At 37.3% G+C, this 24473-nt stretch overlaps 2 protein-coding genes across 2 annotated transcripts in view; both read right to left on the bottom strand.

Moving 5' to 3' along the window:
• Positions 1-8456: 8456 nt before the first annotated feature.
• On the bottom strand, positions 8457-11935 carry LOC137030768 (uncharacterized). The gene is made up of 2 exons (XM_067401201.1): positions 9762-11935; positions 8457-9457 (listed from the first exon to the last, which is right to left on the bottom strand). The coding sequence occupies exons 1-2, from the start codon at positions 10177-10179 to the stop codon at positions 8457-8459; spliced, it is 1419 nt and encodes a 472-aa protein (XP_067257302.1). The 5' UTR covers positions 10180-11935.
• Positions 11936-14894: 2959 nt separating this feature from the next.
• Positions 14895-24473, bottom strand: part of LOC137030767 (collagen alpha-1(XXV) chain) — a 34819-nt gene continuing 25240 nt past the window's right edge. The window contains exons 2-14 of the mRNA XM_067401200.1: positions 23476-23538; positions 21387-21431; positions 21170-21214; positions 20472-20549; positions 20067-20090; positions 19545-19589; positions 19331-19375; positions 19159-19239; positions 18953-19015; positions 18575-18625; positions 17265-17291; positions 16715-16795; positions 14895-16401 (exon numbers count right to left, since the gene is read on the bottom strand). Coding sequence (XP_067257301.1) covers positions 16297-16401; positions 16715-16795; positions 17265-17291; positions 18575-18625; positions 18953-19015; positions 19159-19239; positions 19331-19375; positions 19545-19589; positions 20067-20090; positions 20472-20549; positions 21170-21214; positions 21387-21431; positions 23476-23538 — 753 coding nt within the window. The 3' untranslated portion in view covers positions 14895-16296. The remainder of the gene's footprint in view (positions 16402-16714; positions 16796-17264; positions 17292-18574; positions 18626-18952; positions 19016-19158; positions 19240-19330; positions 19376-19544; positions 19590-20066; positions 20091-20471; positions 20550-21169; positions 21215-21386; positions 21432-23475; positions 23539-24473) is intronic.

Raw genomic sequence — 24473 nt, 5'->3', positions numbered from 1 at the left:
ACAAAAACAATTCAGATGCACTTGATTCAACTTTGAATTAAACTCTGTTCAATTTAAATTAAACGAGTGCACAGAATAACAGAATGGGAAAAGAGAAAGCAAAGAGGACAATTCAGATGCACTTGATTCAAATTTGAATTAAACCTTGTTCAATTAAATTTAAATGAGTGCATAGAATGACAGAATGGGAAAAGGGGAGAAAAGAGGACAATTCAGAGGCACTTGATTTCAATTTGAATTAAACTTTGTTCAATTACATTTAAATGAGTGCATAGAATAACAGAATGGGGAAAAAAAAGGAGAGAGCCTTCCCTATTTGTGAGTTTCTCTAAAGAGAATTGCTTCTTGATGAGCAAAATGCCAACTGACTGACACTACTTAATTTTAAAATTCAATTAAATGAAAGGATAACCATCAAAACAAATTACTTGTACGTATGCAGTTTAGAGCAGCAAAGATAATTTGGAGATAATTCAGTTCAAAGTATGGAGAGCAGCTTTAACTCAGAACGTCCACATGGTGGCGTCAATGAGTCCACACAACCAATAAGTAGGGAGGGGTGCCACACCTGAACAGACTGCCCTTTGGCGTCTGGTCAGAGTTACTGCATCCACCGTCTTTAATTCGTGATATAAAAACGAGCGCGCTTGTAGGGTTCTAACCCTTTATGGCTGTTTTAACTGCACGATCACGATTACAACTATAGAACCTCAGCAGATTCTTTGGTGCCAGTTTACTGGACACAATATGTACCGTTTTACTCACGGGTACACAACTTTGGGAATCAGTCCCTTTAGTGCAAACTTTAGTGCACACGACACGAATATTTAACTTTGCGGGATTGCTTCGCCGCTGTTACAGTTAACGCTGGATCAGGGCGTAAACGGCTCCAAATTCTTACACATCAATCGTTAAATCAGACTGCTTTTCCGATTAGATCTGTAACGGGGATCGTGATTGGTTAGCTAAGCCGATGACGTCCCCCAGGAGTGCCAGCTATTGTGAATTATTGGATGACACAATTAATTCAGATTTAATAGCGGCAGATAAGGCCTTTTGAGAGAGAAGTAGGAATCTTGCCACAACTCTCTAAATACGCTGAATACAATTCAATTAGTTTATTCAAGCGGAAATTAACATTAAAACTGTATTGCAAAAGATTGTCGCCCTCTTGCATACGAGTCTGAATATTAATGGACTGCAGTATTATTTCACGTTCAACAATTTACTACCGTGTTTTTTTTTTAGACACAAAGCAGCTTGTTAACGTATCTTCAAAGTTAGGGCGCGTGCGTCTTATCTCACTGAATAAAGCGCGCATAAACATTAAAATCACACACAAATTATTCTACATTGCTCGTTTACCAAAAACCAAGTTTAAAACGTTGCCCACATTCTCCACCAAAAATATATATGTAGCGATTTTTACAGTTATTAATCAATTTATGGGTGGAATATGAATATAATAATTCACAAAGCTTTATGAATAATTATGCACATACTGACCCAAGGGGGAATTAACCATATATGGTGAATTAATTACAACGAATTATAATCAATCACATATATGATTAGTTCTGGTTTAAAAATTATGTAGAGAAACTATCAGTTTGAGAAAAGTTCTCCACAGACTATTACAACGGAAATGTTATCCTCTGGCCACGAGGATAAATTCCTATAATAGCATCCAAACGTAAAGCAAGGATAGGATCGAAACGTTAAAGGGACCTGGTCTTTGTTGAACGAGTAAGAGAACAAAGAGCATGGATATAATGTATTTAATATATGAAAACTACTAATACATAGGTTATATGTCTAAATACAGAATATACAAATATATACAAAAGGGGAATGTAGAGACAGGACAGGAAGGATGGTCAAAGAATGGCAAATTACGACATTTAACCCTTTGAAAGCCAGCACAGAAATCAGTTTAAACAAATTTCAGAGAAATTATAATACTTGCTTATTGTTCAAGTCGGTGTGCAGCAGAGTTTCAATGCACCTGGCTTGGTTGGTCCTTTCCGAGAGGGTTTCTCCGGCGGGGTTTTCAAACGAGGTTTAACTGATGCGTAAGATGACCGAGAAGAAAGAAGAGAGAGAGTCCAAGGAAATGGTCGTCCCGGAAGGAGAGCGCGTGATGACAGCGCTGTCGCCTGAGGTAGTTCAGGGGCACTCGAGAGACAATCGGGAGACAACGGAAAGGTGTTTGTCGTTGTTTTTATGGAAAACCAAGCTAACACACCCCCTGAATTGTAACGGACAATAGATGCGCAGCACTATTTGGCGGGCAAAGTTCCTTTGTTTGGTCTCCTAGCTGAATTTATGACAATCAGATAAGATTTCGAGATGGAGTACTTTCCTCACAGTATCATTAAACACATAGCTATGTGACATATCTCAGTGAATGATTAGTAGCCAGAGCTTTAAAACGAGATCAAACTCGATAGATCAGACAGGCATATAAAGGAAGTTATGGTTTACAGATAAAATTCCCTTATTACAACTAAAACTAATTCAACTACAGTTATTTAAACTAAGTCTTAACATTAGGAAACATGCATACACTTGAGATACATGATGGGTACATACATGGATGTGACTTGGCATAGTAATATTTTACATATACAGTCAATAATGTATGTTTGTGTGTTTTTGCGTGTGTCTATGCATCTGTGTATGTGTGTTGGAATGTGATCTGTTCCGTCTCTGGGCTCAAACCAGGGGGTCGATCCTCTGAAGTCTCCAGAGCTGGAGAGAGGGCATCGCTGTTTAATTTCGGCCAGGCCACAAAGTTGTCAAATCTGCTAGTCTTTTGCAGACCGGCCGGAGCCGAGGGGAGATTCTATGACACAGTCCAGCATGCTAAAAGCGTTCTGAACATTCCAAAGTTTATTGATTATCCTGATACGTGTGCATATGGTACATGTTCGATTCTCTGCTGCCCAACCCGACTATTGCCTGTTTATTGGATTGTGAATGTAAGCTGCCAGCCCTGACCTTTTGCCTGATTTTCAACCCAAGCCTGTCCCAGTTTATGATTTTGTTTTGCCTTCTCGACTGTCACCGCTGTGTATCGACCCTGTACTGTTTAACTCTGACCAAAATAAAGCTGCAGATGGATCCTCACTCCGCTGACTCTGCGTTATACAGCAAAGACAGCAAAAAACAGCAACAAACATAAATACCAAAATGAAATAAAATAAACTTACTCTATCTCCTTTCGGACCTGCTGGACCAGGAGCCCCGACTGGTCCATCCATACCCTGTAAATAAAAGTAAGATTTTTTGCATCTGATTATATATATATATATATATATATATATATATATATATATATACAACAGTTCTGTCTGGTTCTCGAATCTGATTGGCTGATAGCCATGCGATATTTCAGTGATAACAGCACTCCTACTGCCTTTTCACCGTATGTATCACTCCGCTTGAAGTGACCGTCATGGCGGCCGATCAAATCAACCGTAATTTTTACAAATACTACTTCTTGTACCACGAACTGTAGTTTTAATAGTTTTTTAGTCAAGAATGTAGTTGTTTAGACCTGAAATATGTGACTCATATTTAATAACAGCGCCTATTTTACAGTTTGTTTTGACGTTTTCAGAGATGCAAGCTCGAGTGCGTCAGCGGCCGTTCAGTGCTTCTGTAACCGCAGAGAACAGCTTCATCTCGGCCAGTGCCTCTGGGATTTGCCGCTGGCTCTTATAGTGGTTAAACATGAGACATAATTCAAGTCATAATTCAATTCATAATTCAAGTGTGTAAATAAATAAGAACAACAACGGAGTGTCTGAGTGTCTTTAAAACCCTCTTATCGCACGGCTACTCGTGTGATATTGCTCATATATATATATATATAAATATATATATATTCGGATATATATAAATAAAATATATATATATATATATATATATATATATATATATATATCTTACTTATATATATATATATATATATATATATATATATATGAGCAATATCACACTCGTAGCCGTGGGATATGGCTGTATATCAGCATGGCTGTGATTCGTCCATAGGCACGAGGCCGCAGGTAATCACAGCGTGGTGATATACAGCCATATCGCACGGCTACGAGTGTGATATTGCGTTTATACAACAGTTCAACGGCACGAGTGTGTAAATAAATCAGAAATAACAACGGAATGTCTTTAAAACCCTCTTAAGTGAAGCACTACTTCCTTCTGCCACGGATTGACAGTTGGACCAAGCCTCCGTTACTAACTCTAAAACGTCACTTTAGAACTAGTAACGAAGGAACGTTGAGTCGCTTCATTGAAACACACTTAATTTTGTACAGTATGAGAGAGAGAGAGAGAGAGAGAGATCACCTTGAGAGTAGGCTATTAGCTGTCTGATATATATTGCATTACATTCATTCAGTCGATGTCCATAATATTATATCCATTTTAAAAGTCTGTTTGAATGTCCGCTGAAGAAAGCGATCTTGTATTTATCCCATAACACCACAGCGCTAAAACAACTTCCTTTGCAAAAGTTCCTTTCAATTTAAAAGTCTCTTGTCCCATAGAGAATACGAATCTGACGTCACGCCGCATTGAGTTCTGGGTAACTTCTTTGTTTATTCGCCACCTTGACAGGATCGCGCAGCCTTTCCGTTATTGAGTTTAGTGCAGTAATTTGTTTTCTGTCATGATTGTTAAAAATATCACCATTGTATGTCATTAATGCTGCATCGATAATTGTGATAGTAACTCAGATCATCGTTCTGAGAGAAAACAAGACAGTGAAAAATGTTTTTTCGCCTTTTCTACGTGTAAAAACACTAAGGGAAGCAAGATGGCAAATCTATTATTAATGGCACTGATTAAACCCACTGCTTATCTCTCAATAAAAGAATGACATTGCTGTGTTTTAGAACGTTTTGATTTTGTTTGGTTTAATAATTAACATTACCTTTGCAAGTCTGACTCTCACTGCGCTCGTGAATTAGCATAACTTGACGGGGACATTCAAATGCTTAACAAGAAAAACGCTTCATGTGACAAACAAACAATTCTGTACATATTTATTAAAGCATACTGCGTGGAGATACGCAAATGAGCCCAAAATATGAACGCAGCACATTTATAAAAACGGTTTCCTCTCGTGTCTTTGAAAGGCTTAATGCACTTAGACTGATATTAAAGAGACCAAATTCTATTTACAAATAAAGCACATGCAGAAAAACATATGAGACCAAAATATAAACTTTCAGTATCACTTAAAATGCAAGCATTTTATACATTTTCTTCATAATGGTTTTATAAAGGTATGAAATTGCTTAGTGTGGTTGTCATTTGTTAAAATAAATATAAAAATACATTGTTTTCGTGTCCGTCTGTCCGCTGAATTTGACCCATAATCTCTGATCATCTGTGATTGTGGAAAAGGGGGATTACAATGACAACAGTTGTAGGCCCACTTAGTGCTCGTTTAAGCACAATTTAAATGTTTCCAACAAATAAATGAATCGACTTTTCTCAGTGTGTTGATCACATAGATTTATTTGGATATTCATACGATGGCTGAAGCAGTGCGTCCAGCGTGCGACACGGTAAACAGATAAACATTGTAAACGAAATTCTACAAAACTTCAGTAAAAAAATAAAAAAATAAATAAAATGATCATGTGACGCGATAAAATAGCTTCTATTCCCTGCAAACGATACCATTAAAAATGTTAACGTTCCACTTAATGGCAGAAACAAAACAAAAGGTAAGCAAGAATCCGTATTAATTTCAGTACGAGTAATAGACCTTTTTCACAAAAACCGGAAATACGTCATGGACGTGTAAACGTTTTTCCGCTTCGCGCTACTCGGCAAAATGTATACCGGCAGAGTGTTTTCTCTGAGCCTTTTAAACTTGCCAAAGCTCACCTTTGCAGATGTGGTAAAAATAGTGGACGCAAATTCCTCCACCAAGACCACTAAACTAGACAAAGGCTACAAATTCTTTCATGAAGAATTTATCCGTGATTACCAAGGTAAATAAAGCCGCTAGCATTATAGCGATTTAGCGTTAGCATTTAGCAAACTACCGCAAATACCATGTTATGCTGGACATTAGTGTTCTTCATTATGTCTGAAAATGAATTGTATCACAGCGACATACATTTGTAGTTTCTATAATGATAATGCTATAATAGTATAGCTGTTTGTTTCACAATTAGATCCATACAGTAAATGGTGCAATGTGTAGCATATTTTTTTACAAAAAATATGCACAAGTTAAGGCAGCATAAGTGAAGTTTTGTAAAACAGACTATTTTGTTTTCCTTTTGGCATTCATAGTATCAAATGTACTCGAGGAACAGGTTGTAGTGAGAGGTAGATGCTTCAGGTCAATGAGGAAGAACGAGGAGCCTCACAAACTGGAGGTTTGATAGTAAACAGAATGCCAGTTGGCAGAAGTTCTGAAGTTGCTGCTTTGGCCTGGTGTTTAATATTCTTCTTGCTGCGGTTGCAGCCCTTTCATTTTTTTCAGTAAGTTCAGAGTAAGCGATCATGTCAACAGATGTAATGATATAATATAAGTATTGTAATCTAACACATTTGTTATTTCTTATGATTGTGCAGATCTCACTGGGAACAGAAAGGGCAAACTTAACATCCTTTAGATGTAGTTGTGTGGCTGGAAAAGGGTTTTGCAACCATGTAGTTGCACTCTTGTACCAGACTGCACATTTTTCACAGCTCTGCCTGCCTGTTGTTCCACCTCCTCTGGCCTGCACTAGTGAGTAAAATTAAGCTACCTTGTTTCTTTTTCTATTTGTGTATCAGCATGACCATCGAACATTTGATTACTTGCAATACAATTTTTTTCTAATAATTGTGTCTGTTGTTATAGCCTAACTTAACTGTTTGTTTACCTTTTAAGGGGATCCATCCTGAAGCTGCCAGTGAGCTTGTTGTGCGAAAGCCAAAAACAGTGGGCAAGAGTGGTCTGAGGTCTACACTGTACAGAGCATATTCAGGTGCCAATTCTCCCTGTATGATTTTTATGGTTAGTAGTATTCATTTTTTGCTTCACCAATAATTGATTGTTATTATTTATCTATTTCTAAAGGACCACTTCCAGATCCTGATATTATGGCATCAGGAGCCAAACTCCACCAGCTGCACCCCCAGTGTCTCATGGCTCTTGTTTTAGATGACTCAGAGGAGCTGGAGCTGACACCATCGAAATTTGGGCCTGTGCCACGTGGATCACCAATGTCCTATCATTGTCCACCTGAAAAAACCACTGGCTTCATATTGCACCACATGGCTCCAGAATTCCCAACTCTTCCTTTAATGCAGCATAGTTTGTCTAGCCTGCAATTTGTGCCAACAATACATCAGCTAATGCATCTCCAATCTTTGCAAGTGTCAGCTGAAATGTCTTCTGAGTGTGAGAAGGGAACAAGAGAGCAGTCCAAATGTCCTGCATGGGCACAGCTTCGACGTTCAAGGCTGACAGCCAGTCGTTTTCGGGGTGCATGTTGCTACAAGAAGGGAATTGTGGAGCAGGAGTCAGCAGCCAGGGCATTAGCTGCTCAAATGATCAGAGGCTCAGCGAGACAAACAACAGCAATGAAGCGTGGTTTGCTGATGGAGTCTGAGGTGCTGGCAAACTATGCTGAACTTGTGCGTGTGAATGTGCTGCCTGTAGGATTCATCATTCATCCTAACTCACCACATCTTGGAGCCAGCCCAGAAGGGAGGGTGTATGATCCCTCAGAATCACCCCCATTTGGTCTTGTTGAGGTAAAATGCAGCACAAAGAATGATGTGTCTCAGGTTGCTCACCTCAAGATGCAGGATGGTAATGCCACTTTGAGGCATTCTCACACCTACTACTGGCAGGTTCAGGGCCAATTGGCAGTGTCTGGACTGGAATGGTGCGACTTTGTCACTGACACACTGACAACATTAACTGTAGAGAGAGTATGGCGCGATAATCACTTTATTACAGAAATGAAGGAGAAACTAGATTTGTTTTATTACAACACCTTTATGGATGTGTACATTGAATCAAATTAAATAATTTGTATGTTTATGTATTTTTATGTTAACTTTTTAAAAAAGGCCATTGTCTGTAGCACTTAGAGGAGATAAGGTATTTAAATCATATGGATTCAGTTACCTTTTTGTAGTGTTTTTTTTTTTTTTTTTTGTATTTTGTACCTTTTAAAAACCTGTTCCAGTTGTATTTATTCAACTCAAATTGTAAATAAGTTATGAAAAAATACTTTCAAAAAAGTAGCTACTCTATGAAATAAAAGGATTCACCATTTTGATCAAAGTTGTTTTAATTACTGATCAATTTTTACTTTTCAATAACTATTGACAAATTGTAAATATGAAGTACAAAATCCAGAGAACCTATTGACTATTTACATATTTACATAACATTACAACATCATTTGATTAATTTATTCCTCAAGACAAAAAGGTCCCTGATAATTGGACAGGACACAACAGTTGAGCCACATCTGATTCACGCTTCCAATCAGTGTAAGTGGTACAGGGGAGTCCCAGATGTGGAAGGACTTCACTCTGGCTATCGCCCTCTCCACTATAATCCTGAGACGGGCAATGGCTTGGGTTTTTGCCGTTTCTTCCTTGCTGAATTGTGCTGAATGCTTAAAAGGTGGAATTATCATCTTTGCTCCAACTTCAGCAAGAAGGTCTTCAATAAGGAAGCCCTTATCTGCCATAACATCGTCCCCTGGCTCCAGTATGGGAAGGATTCCACAAATTTTGGTGATCTCCTTGTCTGAAATGCAGCCAGTGTAAAGAGGTGAGATGAATGTAATCAAACCACAGGGAGCTACTCCGATGAGGCCTTTTAGTGTTGTTCTGTTCTTGTAGTTGGAAAAGGTTTCTGACTGCAAGGTCAAGGATGAGGCGTTCTCCAGAGCAATTTCTGTGCAATCCAGAATGACCCTGACATTAGGACAGTATTTCTGGAATTTCGGTGGCATACTTAATTTGACCTTTTCCCTTTTGATCCAGATTTTGACTGAGGACAGCACGATAAAAAGATAATTAGCCCAGGTGATGGTAACCCTGCTGACAGTGGCAATGCTCACATTAAACATGTCAGCAATTAGCTGCTCTTTCATGCCCACAGCAACCCGGAAAGAGTACATCAAAAACTCATCAATTAATGGCATGATGCGAGGTGGGCTGGGTTCAGGACAGGCTTCATCCCCGATCCTCTTTGCCTTGGTCCAGTACACCAGTCGAGAGGCAGATGGTGCGATAGACTCCCAAAAGATTCTAAATAAACCCTCAGATGGAAATTTAGTGTAGAATCTGATTTGGTCATCTGATGCACAATATCTGCTGAAGAGGGTGGGAGATGGCAGGTCTACTCTCTTCAGTCTGGCTTCCAAATCTTCAATGTAACCCAGGGCCTCATCCAGTGCTCCTGTAAAAACAAATCAATTATATTAGTTAATAAAACTATAAATTGGTTAATACTATTAAAAAATATGCATTTATGATAATATTTTGTATTAATTAAAAAACCTAAATATAGCTTGCTTCACGTTTACACACCTCTGTGGTACATAAAGTATTATCCCCCAACTAAAATTTTCTCAGACACCATGAATACAACTAAAGGATGCTGATGCATCACATTTTAAACCACTTAAAACATACTTGCAATGATGTGTACATTTTTATATTTATAACACAACTGTAATGTTTAGACGTTATTTAAACCTTACCTGCGGGTGGGTGTGTCACATAGTCGTGATCCATTTTAATAGCCTTAGAAGCTGCACTGTTGTCATCCGCCTGGGAGGGGACCAGCTGACGTTTGTTCACCCTTTCAAATACAGACTCCCTTTTGAGTGGTGCTGTAAAATTGTTCCAAGGGAACAGGCTTGGGACAACACCACTTTTAAGGCGACTGATGGTTGTTCCACCGAAGTAATCCTCCTTGGCAAAGTGTCTGCTACAGATGAAAGTGTTGCCTTTCCTCACAGAGAAATTCGGCCCTTCTTCTCTTCTTACAGCACGAATCCACAAATTTCGTGTTGCTTGGTCAGATGGAAATGAGTGAAATGAGAGGTATGGTTGTTTTTGGTTACAACACGAACAACCCGGGACACAACAAAAACTTCTGTTTTTGGACTCTGCCATTTTTGCATTTCCCGCTATCTACTACTAAGGTAACAGGAAGTGTCTTTGCACGTTCTCAACTAACTTCCGGTTAAAAATGCGGAAGTGTGAAAAAGGTCTATAGACATAGACAGTAAAAGGTAATAGAGGGCGATCCTGTCAAAATGGCGGCGCCGCCCCGGCATGCAACGAGGCGTGACGTGACGAATTTCCCAATTTTTTCCACATTGACCACTTTGTTCACATATGATCTTCCCAAAAAATACAGAGTTATGGCACCTCACAAATGTGTTTTAGTCTATTACTTATTAATTAATTCATTTATTTATTTGTAATTTATTGTCAGTGTAATATAGCGTTTAACAAATACAAATAAATAGATGAATAAAATCGCTAGATGTACGATGTTAACTGGTGACGTAATTTGAATGGGAAACCACTAGCAGCGCTCACAGACTTTTGGAGTACAGCGCATGCGCGTCATTTTGATCTGTAACGGTCATCAGTCAACCGGGAGTTCACGGAGTAAAAGGTAATGAGCTATAACTTTATTTTATTCGTAATTTTTCACATATGTAATGTTAATTGCTGCTTTGAATGTATAATGTTTTGTATTGTCAAGTTTTTTTGTAACTTTATTTGTCAATTTAATGCCGTTTCATTTGCTCACATGAGGAGACGCACTTGATTTCCGTTTTAACGTCATTTGTTTTTGCAAAACAAGTAGAGTGTAGAGCTGTAGAGTGTTTGGAGACCGTGCTGCCTTCTGTTGTCAATCGATGATGCTCATGTGATCCTGTCACTGATAGTGGAGCCTGGCTGTAACATAAGTTTTTTTTTTGTTGCTAAATTTAAATGTTTTACTAAAATTGTTAATTAGGCACACGTAACGTTAATTCGCTCGTTATTAGAGTTCAGGCATATGCTAAACTATAATATATATAAATATATATAATATATAAACTATAGTTTGCCATTAATGGCATTTCATGCGCTCAATTTTTCTACTATTATTATTATTATCATTATTAATATAGCCTAGGTTACTATAATATATTCACTTTCTGCTGAATGACAAGCTGTTTTCGATGATCCAGTTGAGCCAGTGATTCAATAAGTCGCTTGTAACAGAAGATGCTTATTTGTCACGACCTACAGGTTTACATGTGTCATTCATTACTGTAAAAAAATCTACTTTTTATTTTCAGTAGCAGAAGCAGAGACGGTCTGTCCAACAGCAACAAGGTGAGAATGATGAGACACTTTAAGAAGTAGAATAATTGTTTTTAATTAAGCACTGTTAAGCAAATTATATTATTTTATTTGTGTAATTTATGAATTGATATGTTCTCTGCACTTGTGTTAATATCTGTTTCTGTCTGGAATAGGTGCGGGTCCAAACCCATCTGTCAAGACACTTGTATTAATATTTTAAGTCTGTACTTCCAAATGATTCCTCAAGCTTCAAAACACACATCACAAGTTACAACATGCTGACTTTGAGCCCATATTGGACAGTTGGAAAATCTGTAGTGTAACAAATTTAACATAATAGTATTTTCCTCAAACACACCTATTGTTTAACTTCAGAAGAAGTTGATTTGTCAATTGAGGTCATGTGGATTACCATCATGTTCACTTTGATTTTTGACCTTCTTGCATGAACACACAGAGATGGATTATTTTTCTAAATATCTGTTTGCATTCCACAGAAAAAAGATAATGTCATAATCAACTGGAACAGCTTGAGGGTAAGTAAATGATGATATAATTTCTGTTTTGGGTGGATTATCCCTTTGAGTGAAGTAGGGCTGTTCGATTCCGGATTTTTTGGAATCGATTCCGATTCCGATTCCTGTTTCTGGAATCGAAAGAATCGATTCCAAGAATCGATTCCTCACTGTTATTTTCATTTTTTTAAATGCCAACACCGTGTCTAACATTGTCGCGTCTTACCATGCCACACAGCAAGTAACTCTCTACACCGGGCGTGCAAAGCGACCGTTGCAAATCCATTTGTCCTTCCTATTAGACATATTGCGACTGCTGCTTGGTCATAATTAGAACGAGGCATTTACTTCGGGGATTTGTCACGTCGTGCTTCCTGCGTCAGGTGTAGACAGTAGACACACAGTGTAAAGACTAGGAATATGTTCACCATATACATATAGGTAGGTTCTATTTACATACATATACAGGGTGCGATTTGTGGGAAAAAAAAAAAAAAAAAAAATAAAAAAAACAGTGGGGGGGGGGGGGGGGTTGTTTTGAAAAGTTTACTATTTTTTTATTTTTTTTAAATTAAAAACCACAGTGGAGCTATATACTATTTTTTTGGCAGCTGTTACAGAAAAAAAAAAAAAATACATATATATATATATATATATATATATATATATATATATATATATATATATACATACCTTGAGATTTGAAGTATTAGCTTAGATATTTGCAACATAGTGTCACTGTAGTGTTGCAAATATCTAATTCTAATAAATATAATTCTTAATGATTTTCTGATAGAAATGCAATATCAATTGGTATTATTAATAGAATAACGATATACAAACCTTTACATTCAATCGCGTTTGGTCCCATTTATTTTTGATCACACTGCATACACAAACTTTTAGTCCAAAAGTGCTCACATTTGGAGAAATGCACATTTACCTCATATTTCATTAGATATAAGCTGGCCAGGGTTTCATAATTACCGAGGACAGAAAATGTAGTTTGCCAGGGGGTACGGGGGTATGCTCCGCAGAGAATTTCCCTGGTGTACATATATGAATGTTTAAGATGTTTTAAGGCCAACAAATTGGATAACAAAACCTTGTCAACAAATACATGCATGCACAGTTTTGAGGCAGCTTTAATCGCATGTTTGGTAATTTCATGACTTAACTTACAACAGAACAACGACGGTCATTGCTTGTAGTTTCGTTTGCGCTTTATTTAAGCTATAATAAAGTTATGCAGCGCGCGCCGGGGCATTTGCACCATAGATTTGCACATGTAATTCTTTAGTGCGCGCCACCCACGAGCACAGTGTAACGGCTGATTGGACAGTCGTGTTAATTTTTATGAGTTTTACCGAAATAGCCTGACAACATCTAATCTTAACGGCTCTGATCTGACCGCAGTTCACTGTTGTTCAACTGAAGCTCCCTCGTCGTCACCTTTTCCGCGCTCGTTTGACTTGCGCCTGGCGCTGAGGCGAAGCCGGATATTTTATTTATTCCCACTGGGATAAAGGGGATAAAAATAATTCAGCAGAGGCAGGGATACATAGACCAGAAGGGGGAAAATCCTAGGCCTTTACACATACAAACTTTTTTAGGGCCTTTACACATTCTTCGCGCGATTGATTGTTGTTGTCGATTGATTTATTCTTTTTGTCCTAAACTACAACAAGCAAGATCAAACCTGGCCCAGTAAACGATTCTAAAGATTCGGTTGGGTCACTCATTGCGCGTGATTGCCTACACAATGCTGAAATAATCATCCTACCCTAAACCATACTCTGTGTCACGACTGGATCCATTTATTTAGTTTGAACTTTATTTCTTTACAGGTGATGTGATTGTGTTGACAAATGTAATCAGCTACGTGGCCGCGGTTTGTGTTAAAAAAGAGGAGTCGATTCCCCTTAATGGAATCGATTCCGACCTTTGGAATCGACTCTCGATTCCCAACGCCTCGGAATCGATTCTTTTTGGAATCGATTCCCAGCCCTAGAGTTAAGTTAGCTTAAATGAGTGACTTTGTGATATTTCACTATCCCTTCATTTGTAAAAGTGAAAATGCAATGCAGAAGTGTAAAAAAGGCCTCTCATCAATCATCAGTTTCTTTACTGTCCAAAAATGTGCCCATTAAATATCTTTAAAATCCAGTATACCTGTAATTGTTTTATTTCCAGTGTAAACAAAAATATCAGGAAAACCTAAACTAGTTAGAAGACAAAGTGCATGCCCTCTGTACCTGTACAGATGTTCAGTTATTGTGTTTTGTCTTTTGTAGGAGCACAGTGGTAGAGACAGAGAAGAAGTGCCCTTGACAAGGAAACCATGGCAGCCATATATATGGTAAGTCAATACTTGGTGAAAGGAAAATTTACTAGAAACATTAAGTTAAAAAAATAACAAATTTTTGTCTCACAGTCAAGAAGAGATTTCCAAATGTGTCCAAAGAGGCTTTGAGGATTTGAACTGGGGAAACTGAGACTTCTTGAAAGCAAAAAAGTGTAATTTTTTGAACATTGTAAAGTATGTTCCTTGCTGATTATTATTCAAATGTTCATGTGTTATAGACAACAAATAAAAGTTTTTCAAATGTGACATGTGAATGTATTTTCTTGGGTTGAAATATATGTAGGGCAAAATATATTTTTAAATGCTTTTGTAAAATATATTTTTAAAAAATATACAAAAAATGGCCAAAAAATACATTTATAGAAAATATATTTATGTAAATATATTTGAAAATATATATTTTTTAAAAATATAGAAAAAATGGCCAAAAAATATATTATTTTCAAATATAAATATATTTTCTAAAATATTTTAGCGAAATATATTTTTTGGCCATTTTTTGTATATTTTGAAATATATTTGAAAATATATTTTTTTTACCGTATGGGAGACTCATTCACCTGTAAAGTTTTGCTGCCATCTAATGGTGTATTAATGTAACTTTCACTCAATCCATATTACGCATTAATGGACATATTTATAAAAAACAATATTTATTGATCAACAAATAAACACAATTGTCAGTCAAACGTAGCACTAGTGTGCCCGCGACGGTTGTCAAGTGTGCCGTGGATAATTACCAAATGCCAACAAAATAAATAAATAAATGCTACACCTTGTATCTCTATATTTCCTAATTTTTGTTTTATTATTTAAAAGAACAAAACAAAAAACAATGATATATATCACCCTTTATGCTTGTATATGGGTTTTACAAATATTTAATGAATGAAGAGGATTTTAAACAGCTTGTTGGATCCTCAAACTGTCAGTCAAACCTCATAAATCCACCTCACCTCGTGAATGAAGTGCGCACACAGTTTGGACATCTCGTCTATGCAATGCAAAGGCAAATAAAGAAAAATAATTGTAAAATGTTTTCTTTACTTAAAAAACCCTGTCTATAAAGGGTATGTATTTAAAGGGAGCAAGAAGAAGAAGCGGAGAAGAGTCTTCGTCTGATATGTCCCGTCTAGTTGTAGCCAATATGCCATGCTATATAAATAAGGTAATTATTATCAAATTAAACATAGCACAATTCGACTTGCTGTGGAACAAATAATAGATTAATAAGATCAAAGATTGCCCTTTTTATGTACTCAAATTGAATTATGTCTCATGTTTAACCACTATAAGAGCCAGCGGTAAATCCCCGAAGCACTGGCCGAGATGAAGCTGTTTTTGGCGCATACACGATCAATGAACGGCCGCTGACGCCCTGGAGCTCGCATCTCCGAAAACGTCAAAACAAATTGTAAAATAGGCGTTATTATTAAATATAAGTCATATAATTCAGGTCTAAACAACTACATTCTCACCTAAAAACTATTAAAACTACAGTTCGTGGTAAACAAATAGTATTTGTAAAAATTACGGTTGATTTGATCGGCCGCCATGACGGTCACTTCAAGCGGAGTGATACAAACGGTGAAAAGGTAAGAGGAGTGCTGTTATCACTGAAATATCGCATGGCTATTAGCCAATCAGATTCGAGAACCAGACAGAACCGTTGTATAAATATATATATATATATATATATATATATATACTGTGTATATATATATATATAAATATATATATATAAAACTTGCATATCCACACAGTTCAGAAAATCAGACTGCCAAGTTTTATCAATCTGCTCTCCATAATCCTTTTCTCAGACTTTATCTTTAGCGATTAATCATGCAAATTCCAAAATAAACACACGAATGAGCATTAATAATAAATGGAATGTTAATAGATGAGTGAGTGTTAAATCTGTGTTAATGTCAAACTTGTCAGCAGAAAGACAGAGTAACTCTTTTTGTTGGCACATAGAGCTGAACATTTATGAAACATTACCAATAATGAGTCTAACCACATTCCCCAATCATCATAAATGTATTACGAGACCCAGTCTACGTAGGATGGTGGTGGTGGGAAGAGGGGTGTGGAACATGGCTTGAGACTCACCCTGGGTCCCGGCTTGCCATCCAAGCCAGATGCTCCCTGTGCATTTATGGAAGTATGAATGGAGGTTTGAAAAGTGTGATTAGTACACGATGAGTGAACTGGACAAAAAACCTTTTGAACTCAACAGCTGTTAACAAAGATAAACAAATAAATGTTTAACCAACACACAAAGTTTAAGGGGCAGCAAATCAGGCTTGGTTGTTTGCACAAGTCACGGCAACAAAAACATATGTTTATAATATCAAACAAATAAACAGTGGGGAATGTGGTAAAGGTTAGAAGATGTTGAGTCAAAATAAGTGGGGATGAAGTACTAAGATCCTAGGATGCACGACTGTTGTGTACTTACAGGGAGACCCAGGGGTCCTCTGTCACCCTTATACCCAGTCTCCCCTCGCAGTCCCTTGAGACCATGCAACCCTGGTTCCCCCTAAATAGAAGAGAAGAGAGTGTAGGGAATGCTGGGTAACATTTACTCAGAAGCATCTTGTCTTTTGATTTCTGGACAAATAGCACAGATTTAAATCCTCCTGAATAAATTGCACCCGATAGTCTACAAAGACTTGGATGACTATAGTCACTAAGAACATTTTGTGATAGGAGCACACAGTGGGAGTTAAAGTAAAAGTAGTAAGTAAGACCTGCTGCAAGTCTCATACCATTTTGTATGTCCAATCACTGCTCAAGTAATTACTTTCATCTTTGACAGAAGGCGATTTGCTCTCTGAAAAAGTTTGCTGCATGCTTTAAACACCAAATGTCTTTCCGCAAGGAAAGTAGGTAATTCAGAAAGGCAATAACTTGAAATGAATTAATTAGCAACAAAGTTAAAAGACAGGCATGACTGTGGCACTTATATCAGCTATAGCACAAATATGCTCCACCCAGTAATGATGTACCTTTGGGCCAGGGAATCCATGAGGACCCTGCAACACAACACAGCATTAATAACACACACACACACACACACACACACACACACACACACACACACACACACACACACACACACACAAAAAAACTAAAAAAACAAACACAAACATTCACACACACACACACACACACACACACACACTCATGTTTGTTTTTGTGAATTGTGGGGACTTTCCATAGACTTCAATGCATTTTACACTGAACAAACTGTACATTCTATCCCCCTACCCTGCCCCTACCCCTAAACCTAACCCTCACAGGAAACTGTGCAAACTTTTACTTTTTCACAAAAACTCATTCTATATGATTTATAAACCCATTTACATTGTGGGGACCGCTGGCTGGTCCCCACGATGTAGGTGAACTCAGGTTTATATTACATCATGGGGACATTTGGTCCCCACAATGTAATATAAACAAAAGCACACACACACACACACACACACACACACACACACACACACACACACACACACACACACACACACACACACACACACACACACACTTGTATATATGGTTTACAGGGAATTTCCATAGGCGTAATGGTTTTTATACTGTACAAACTGTATATATACCCCTACACTAACCCTACCTTTCAAAAGACACTGTTTAGTATGTTTTTGTAAGCCATTGATTTTACGAGGACACAGGAAGTGTCCTCATAAACCATGTTTACATTATAATACCCATGTCATTATACATATATATAAAACACACTTTCTTTTTAGTAGATACAGATACAGGAAATGAGATATAGCACTCTGCTCGATGTTGGCCTGGCCAGAAAATTTGAAAACTTTGTTTAGAAAAAGTTTAAACTTTTTTTAATTTTTAAGTTCTAAGTTTGAAGGTTTTAAAGCCATGCAGTCTCTCTGAGACTGGTCTGGAATAACATGACAATAAACTACAGACTTTCATAACTGTGTTAATTTATAGAGATCAGGGGCAAAAAGTCTTTTTTGTGATGCTAAGCTAGTTGGATATATCCACTGCTAAAAATAATAAATAAATAAATAAATGTCATCTAAGCATTCCTTAAAACAAGTTTTATTACAATTAATATTAATATATTACAATGTAACATATTAAATTGTTGTTGCTTTAATCATAAACCTCACTAAATTTTGACAGAATTATGCCTAAATCAGGAAAATAAAGTGGGGTAAGAATAGATTATCTTTAAACACACACACACACACACACACACACACACACACACACACACACACACACATCTTATTACCATTTCTGTTGTGTAAGAATTTTAACTCACCATGGGTCCAGGTGGTCCATGTGGACCAGGTGCTCCAGGGGGCCCAATAATCTGTTAATGTGAGCAAAATGAAAATTGTATAACTGAAATATTCACAGAAGACATGAGTGACAGCAGGGCACAAAGATCAGAGAAACTGTTTTAATCATCTGGCCCTCAATTACACTACTACAGTAAGGCCCAATATAAGGTAAAGTGATTTGGCATCATACATGCAAAGTGATCACAAAACATTTACTCTCAGTACATGCACTGACATTATGCAAACTGTCACTCTTACAAAGACTAGTCCCAGTTCTCTACAGCTGTCATTGACTGTGAGTTAGACTGCAGACCATACATGGACATATACTTAATTCACATTTTGGTTGTACTTACCGATGGTCCCTGAGGACCAGGCAGGCCAGTGTCTCCTTTGTCTCCTTTCAGACCATTCACACCCTGCAGACACATTACCGAGATGTGACTTATCTTGTCATTATTTTAAACAAGGTGACAAGCCATTAGGCCTGTTCAAGATCAAACATTTTATATTCTGTTTAATATCACAAGTATCAACAAATCTCACTCTCTGATCATTTTACCTGTAAGCCAGGAAGACCCATTGATCCCTTTTCTCCTGATATTCCAGGGATTCCCATATCACCCTTTGAACCTTTGTGACCCTATCAACGTGTGGATTATATTAATTGTGATATATGATTATATAAAAATAGAGTGAAATTGTGCTTAAATTAGACATTTTGCTCCTCTTACCCTTTCTCCATCCAGTCCAGGAAGTCCAGGAACACCCTGATCACCCTGTGAAAAGCAATACAATTTCTCTATAGACTGAAATGAACTGCTGTCACATTGTGATCTTTGTCCTCACAAAGGTTGCAGTCGCAAGCACATAAAAATCTAGACTCTTACGTAAGACCCTCATTTAACTGCTCATATCGACCACTTTGTTAATAGATTATGTGGTTACCTTCATTCCCTTTGGTCCAACTGGCCCAGGAGGTCCAGGGGGACCCTACATCACAAAAATAAATAAAAGAAAATAAGAAAGAAAAACACACACACAAACACACACACACACACACATGACTCGTTTCTTTTTTCTTTTTTTTTGGTTACATATGAATCATGACGTGATAATGTGAGAGACAATGTGTCATTTCTGTGATAACCTGTGATAACACACATAGGCTATATTCAAACAGATCCAACCAGAGCACTCTGAATACATAGCTGAGAAAGGGCCTAGGCAGACTGAACCACATTCACAGCTACTTTGATCCTTGTTACATAGGAGATAAGTCTTTATCTGAAGTCAGATAAAACAAGTGTTAAGGAACACTGGTACAGCAACACACAATGTTCTGTCAATAAGGCACTGGTAAGAGAATTAGCAGAATTAGGGGAGAGAAACATTTTTATGGAAGTGTTGAATTCATGCTGAACAATAACAGCACTCATGTAACACAGAGACAAAACTGAGGTCAATTACCGTAACTGTAATAGTAGTTATCTTCTGTAGGCGGTCAGGAAAAAGGGAAAGTAAAAGATAAGATACTTATGAACACAGTTATGAACAAGACCAACCTGTGTGTCATATTTTCTGTCTGTGCCAATTACTTTACAAGTACCAATACCACTGCTACAGATGTTTATACATTATGAATTTTTGGGTGTTTATCTAAATTATTGTGAAGTCAATTCAGTATGAACAGTCAGCAATTTAATTTAAATCCTTATTTTATGTCATAATTATTCTCAATTATTTGAGCAGAAACTAGAAATTGGGCACTTCGGTTTATGATGTGAAAGTAGCTGTCCTAACTTACACAGTTTAATACAGTTTAGAAATATAATTTCCAATGAAAGATCATACTGTAGATATGATTCCACTAACCTGAAGAGCCTCTTGAATATTTCCATTGTAGTCTATGATTTCAGTTGTACCCTGTTCACCTTTCTCCCCAGGTGGCCCCTGAATAGCAATTAGATTTTAAATGAGTGGGGATATGTAAATGCCAGCACTGTTTTTAAAAAGAGGGACTTGGTTCAATAATTGCCTTGTGACAATATTCTCATTTTGAAGCTTCCATACCTCATTATACTAGAAACTGAGACTAGATCAAAGCAAACCAATGTGCTTAACCACATAATTTACTTGAAATAGTGAACATTTCAACTAACTTCACACCATCACAAAATATTAATTCCTTTAACAGCTTTACAGTCCTTTTATGTGAGAACTTTACTTCAGGAACTTCATCACAGTCATTTATTTGCCAACTTGTTTCATTGCATTATGTCCTGGATTTGTGAATAATCAATAAATCATGTCGTTTCTGGTTTCATTCAGTCAAGTGCAACGCTAACCCAATTACGTCAGCATGACAAGTGCATATTTGAGAGGACAAAAAATCTAGATTTTAACATATAATTCTGTATATTCTTTTGTATATTATACTCCAAAAGATAATGATGAAGTTTATACTCTACAGCAATCAAATGATGTCAGAATAAAGCTAATTTATAGGCCACTATTACATATGATAGTCAGAGTAGACAAAAGTAATTTTTAGACGTGTAGACTTTACTCACTTGTGATCCTGTTGGGCCTACATCACCTTTGTCTCCTGCATCCCCCTGTAATTTTAAAATATGGGCAGAGATTATATTTAGTCATTTAAGACAGTAGAATATTTGCTATTTGTTATATTAACATGTAACAAATGTTCCTTGTTTGAGGATTTTAGCTTTAAATTTGAATTGTTTTTTAACTTCCTAATGCATGGCTTACTAAGTAACTGAGACTGACCTTTGAACCTTTTGGGCCTGTTGCTCCTGGTTCCCCCTGCTCTCCCTTTAAAATTATTTAAAGACAGTTAAAGATTTATTATTTAACAACACATTCGGAAGCAATCTGATAAAATATCTATGGATCTGAGTGTGGTCAGATTAATCATTGTTCACGTTACTGAAACAGCAATAACGTTATTAAATACTGGTGCTAAAACAAAGAAATGTCTGTTCCCTTTTTAAAGCCCCCCTTGAGAATTACACAGGTGGTAATATGGTTTATGCCATATAACATTTTCAGCCTTAGTTTTCTTGAGGTACTAATAAGAGATTTTTTATTTGAACTTGGAAAGGCAGAGTGATTGTCATTTAATGGCTTTTATCTGATATGGGGTGGGGATTCATTATGTTTCATACACACACAGGTTTATTGTGCTATCAAAGTGAGGACATTGCATATGTGTAATGGTTTTTATACTGTACAAACTGTACATTCAATCCCCGTACACTACCCCTACCTACCCCTAAACCTATCCATCACAGAAAACATTCTGTATTTTTACATTTTTAATAACACATTTAGAAAGCTATTTAAAATATGAAAAATATTGTTTTTAAAGCTATTTTAAATATGAGGACTCAGGAAATGTCCTCATATTTCATGTTTACATCATAATACCAGTGTAATACCCATGTCATTATACAAATTTGTCCTGATAAATCACAAAAACGTGCACGCGCACACACACACACACACACACACACACACACACACACACACACACACACACACAAAAAAAAAACTCCTACAGAAATGACCCACAGCATAAACTCTGCTAATTCCTGAACAATACTGTTGTACTGTTGTTTGTGGAAAGATCACAGGCAGAGAAAATTAACCCTTGTCTAAATCTCATTCAAAATAAAGTTTCCTGAGGAAATTTGGCGGGATAATCATTTCACATCATCTCAACGCAATCTAGAGATTTTAATATTTTGACCAAAGTAAACACACAATTAAAGTTCAGATGATGAGAATTGCCTGCTCATTGTGACAGCTCTGAGAGTCACATGAATGGCTTTTCCCATCATTAGATGACCACTTCAATAGCACTTATTTACTGCTCATCTTACCTTGTGTCCTGCTGGACCTGTCTCACCACGTTCACCCTTGCCAGATGGTCCAGGTTCCCCTCTCTCACCCTAAATAAAAAGATTTTTGATGGTATTTTTGTGTGTGTGTGTGTGTGTGTGTGTATGTGTGTCTGTATTCAGATATTCTTTATCACAACCTATCCTAAAAAAGCCTAGGGTGCTTAAACTGATCTCTCAGTCTGATTAAGCTGGTCTACTCTGCTGGTTTTAGAAATGACAAGCTAAACACCGGCTTACAAGGTGAAGACTTTGATATTATAGTTTTACAGAACAATTTGCACATGCTGGTTCTCAACCACGGGGCCAAATTTCCTGCAAATTTCCAGGGGGCCCCAGTAAGACTTAACGTTATTTAAATTATTATTTAACAATCTTAAATAACATCCTATACAAAAATAACAGAGATGTAAAACAGTAAATGGACATTATATATTTGAGTTTGTTTGTTCATTCTTATTACAATATAGAAGTACCAGAGGTATGTCAGCTTCCAATACTGTCTTAGACAAAGCAGGGCAATTGAGTAAAAAAACAGTTGAGAACTACTCTACTCTTTAATCTTCATGTCTACTGATTTCTTTGAAATGTCCTGTAGAGGGCAGTATGACAGCACATGCTGTATGTATCTTGACAGGGACTGACTGGAGTCTCTTAATAGAATCTCATTGCACTGCCTTTTGCATAAATCACACCTTTAATCAAATACTAACTTAATTTGTACATTGGCTTAATAATCAGAATTTTTAAATGAATTTTTAAATGAAATTCTTCTCTCAGTAAGAGATTGTAGAGTAGTGATCCCATACACACTAAACACACTTTTGTAGTCATTTGTTGTTTGTTAACTCTATAGTCCTTAACAGAGCTATCACAGATATATCTGAATGAAACCACAAACCACGACCACAACATTAAACTGTGATATATCACAACTGGTGGTGTTACAAACCCACCTTAGTTCCTGGCAGGCCTGGAAGCCCAGGCTCACCTTGAGGCCCAAAGAAACCAGGTTCACCCTGCATACAGAAGCCACACATGGAATTGTCTGTCAATCATGGGACTCAAATTAAGTATTCACAATTAAATCAACTTATGCCAATTTTACACTAGAGGATTTTAAGCCCTATTTGCAAGTTAACGAGCTCACTGACAGGTCGGGCTATGATCGGGGGAAAACCAGCGGGTGATCTGCGCTCGCCAAACTTTATGTGTGAACTACTCAGCGACGCATCAAAGAGGCTCGCTGATATTAGCCTACTGTATATCTAAATACAGTACTAAATGACTGTGAAAAACAACCACACACCTCCTCACACATGACAGACTCATCATGAAGATGAAAGGCCACAAGATGGAAGTTTAACTTTTCTCCTTTTTTTCATTTTTTTTTATTCTGATGTTATTTGCAAGATATAAAGCTACGTTTTAGTTAATACGTTTCCATAAAAATACGTGAGCAACCATTCATTTTCTGGCATTTTCCTCCTGCAGCGTGGGGAAGATGAAAGTCCGAAGATGGAGTAGGCCTACGTGAAGTTGGTGGGTGGTTATACTTTAGAACACATGTAATTGCCTCATTTGTTTTATACAAATGTTATTTGCAAAGTATAAATACGTTGGTTTGAGTTAATAAATATATGTATGAACATCGGTGTGGGTGAGCATTTCCCATTTAAGCCGTACTAAGCAGCTCTTTCCTCCCGCAGCGGCGATGGCAGGTTAGGGGGGTTGAGTCCGTCTCGCTGGCTCCTTCGGACCATCAGGGTCGGCTTTGCGATTCAGTTCGCCCGGCTTCCCCCCCCAAGTTCAGGGACGTCCTCTTCACTACAGTGAAAGATGCCGATGCCCCTGTCCTGCGTGCGGAGATCGCAGTCCTACTGGCGAAGGATGCGATAGTGCCGGTCCCTCCAGCCGATTTGAGGTCGGGGTTCTACAGACCCTACTTCATTGT

Source organism: Chanodichthys erythropterus, chromosome 11 (assembly GCF_024489055.1).
Source record: "Chanodichthys erythropterus isolate Z2021 chromosome 11, ASM2448905v1, whole genome shotgun sequence".
In the NCBI taxonomy this organism is placed as follows: domain Eukaryota; kingdom Metazoa; phylum Chordata; class Actinopteri; order Cypriniformes; family Xenocyprididae; genus Chanodichthys; species Chanodichthys erythropterus.
This window is presented reverse-complemented; position numbering and strand designations above follow the sequence as displayed.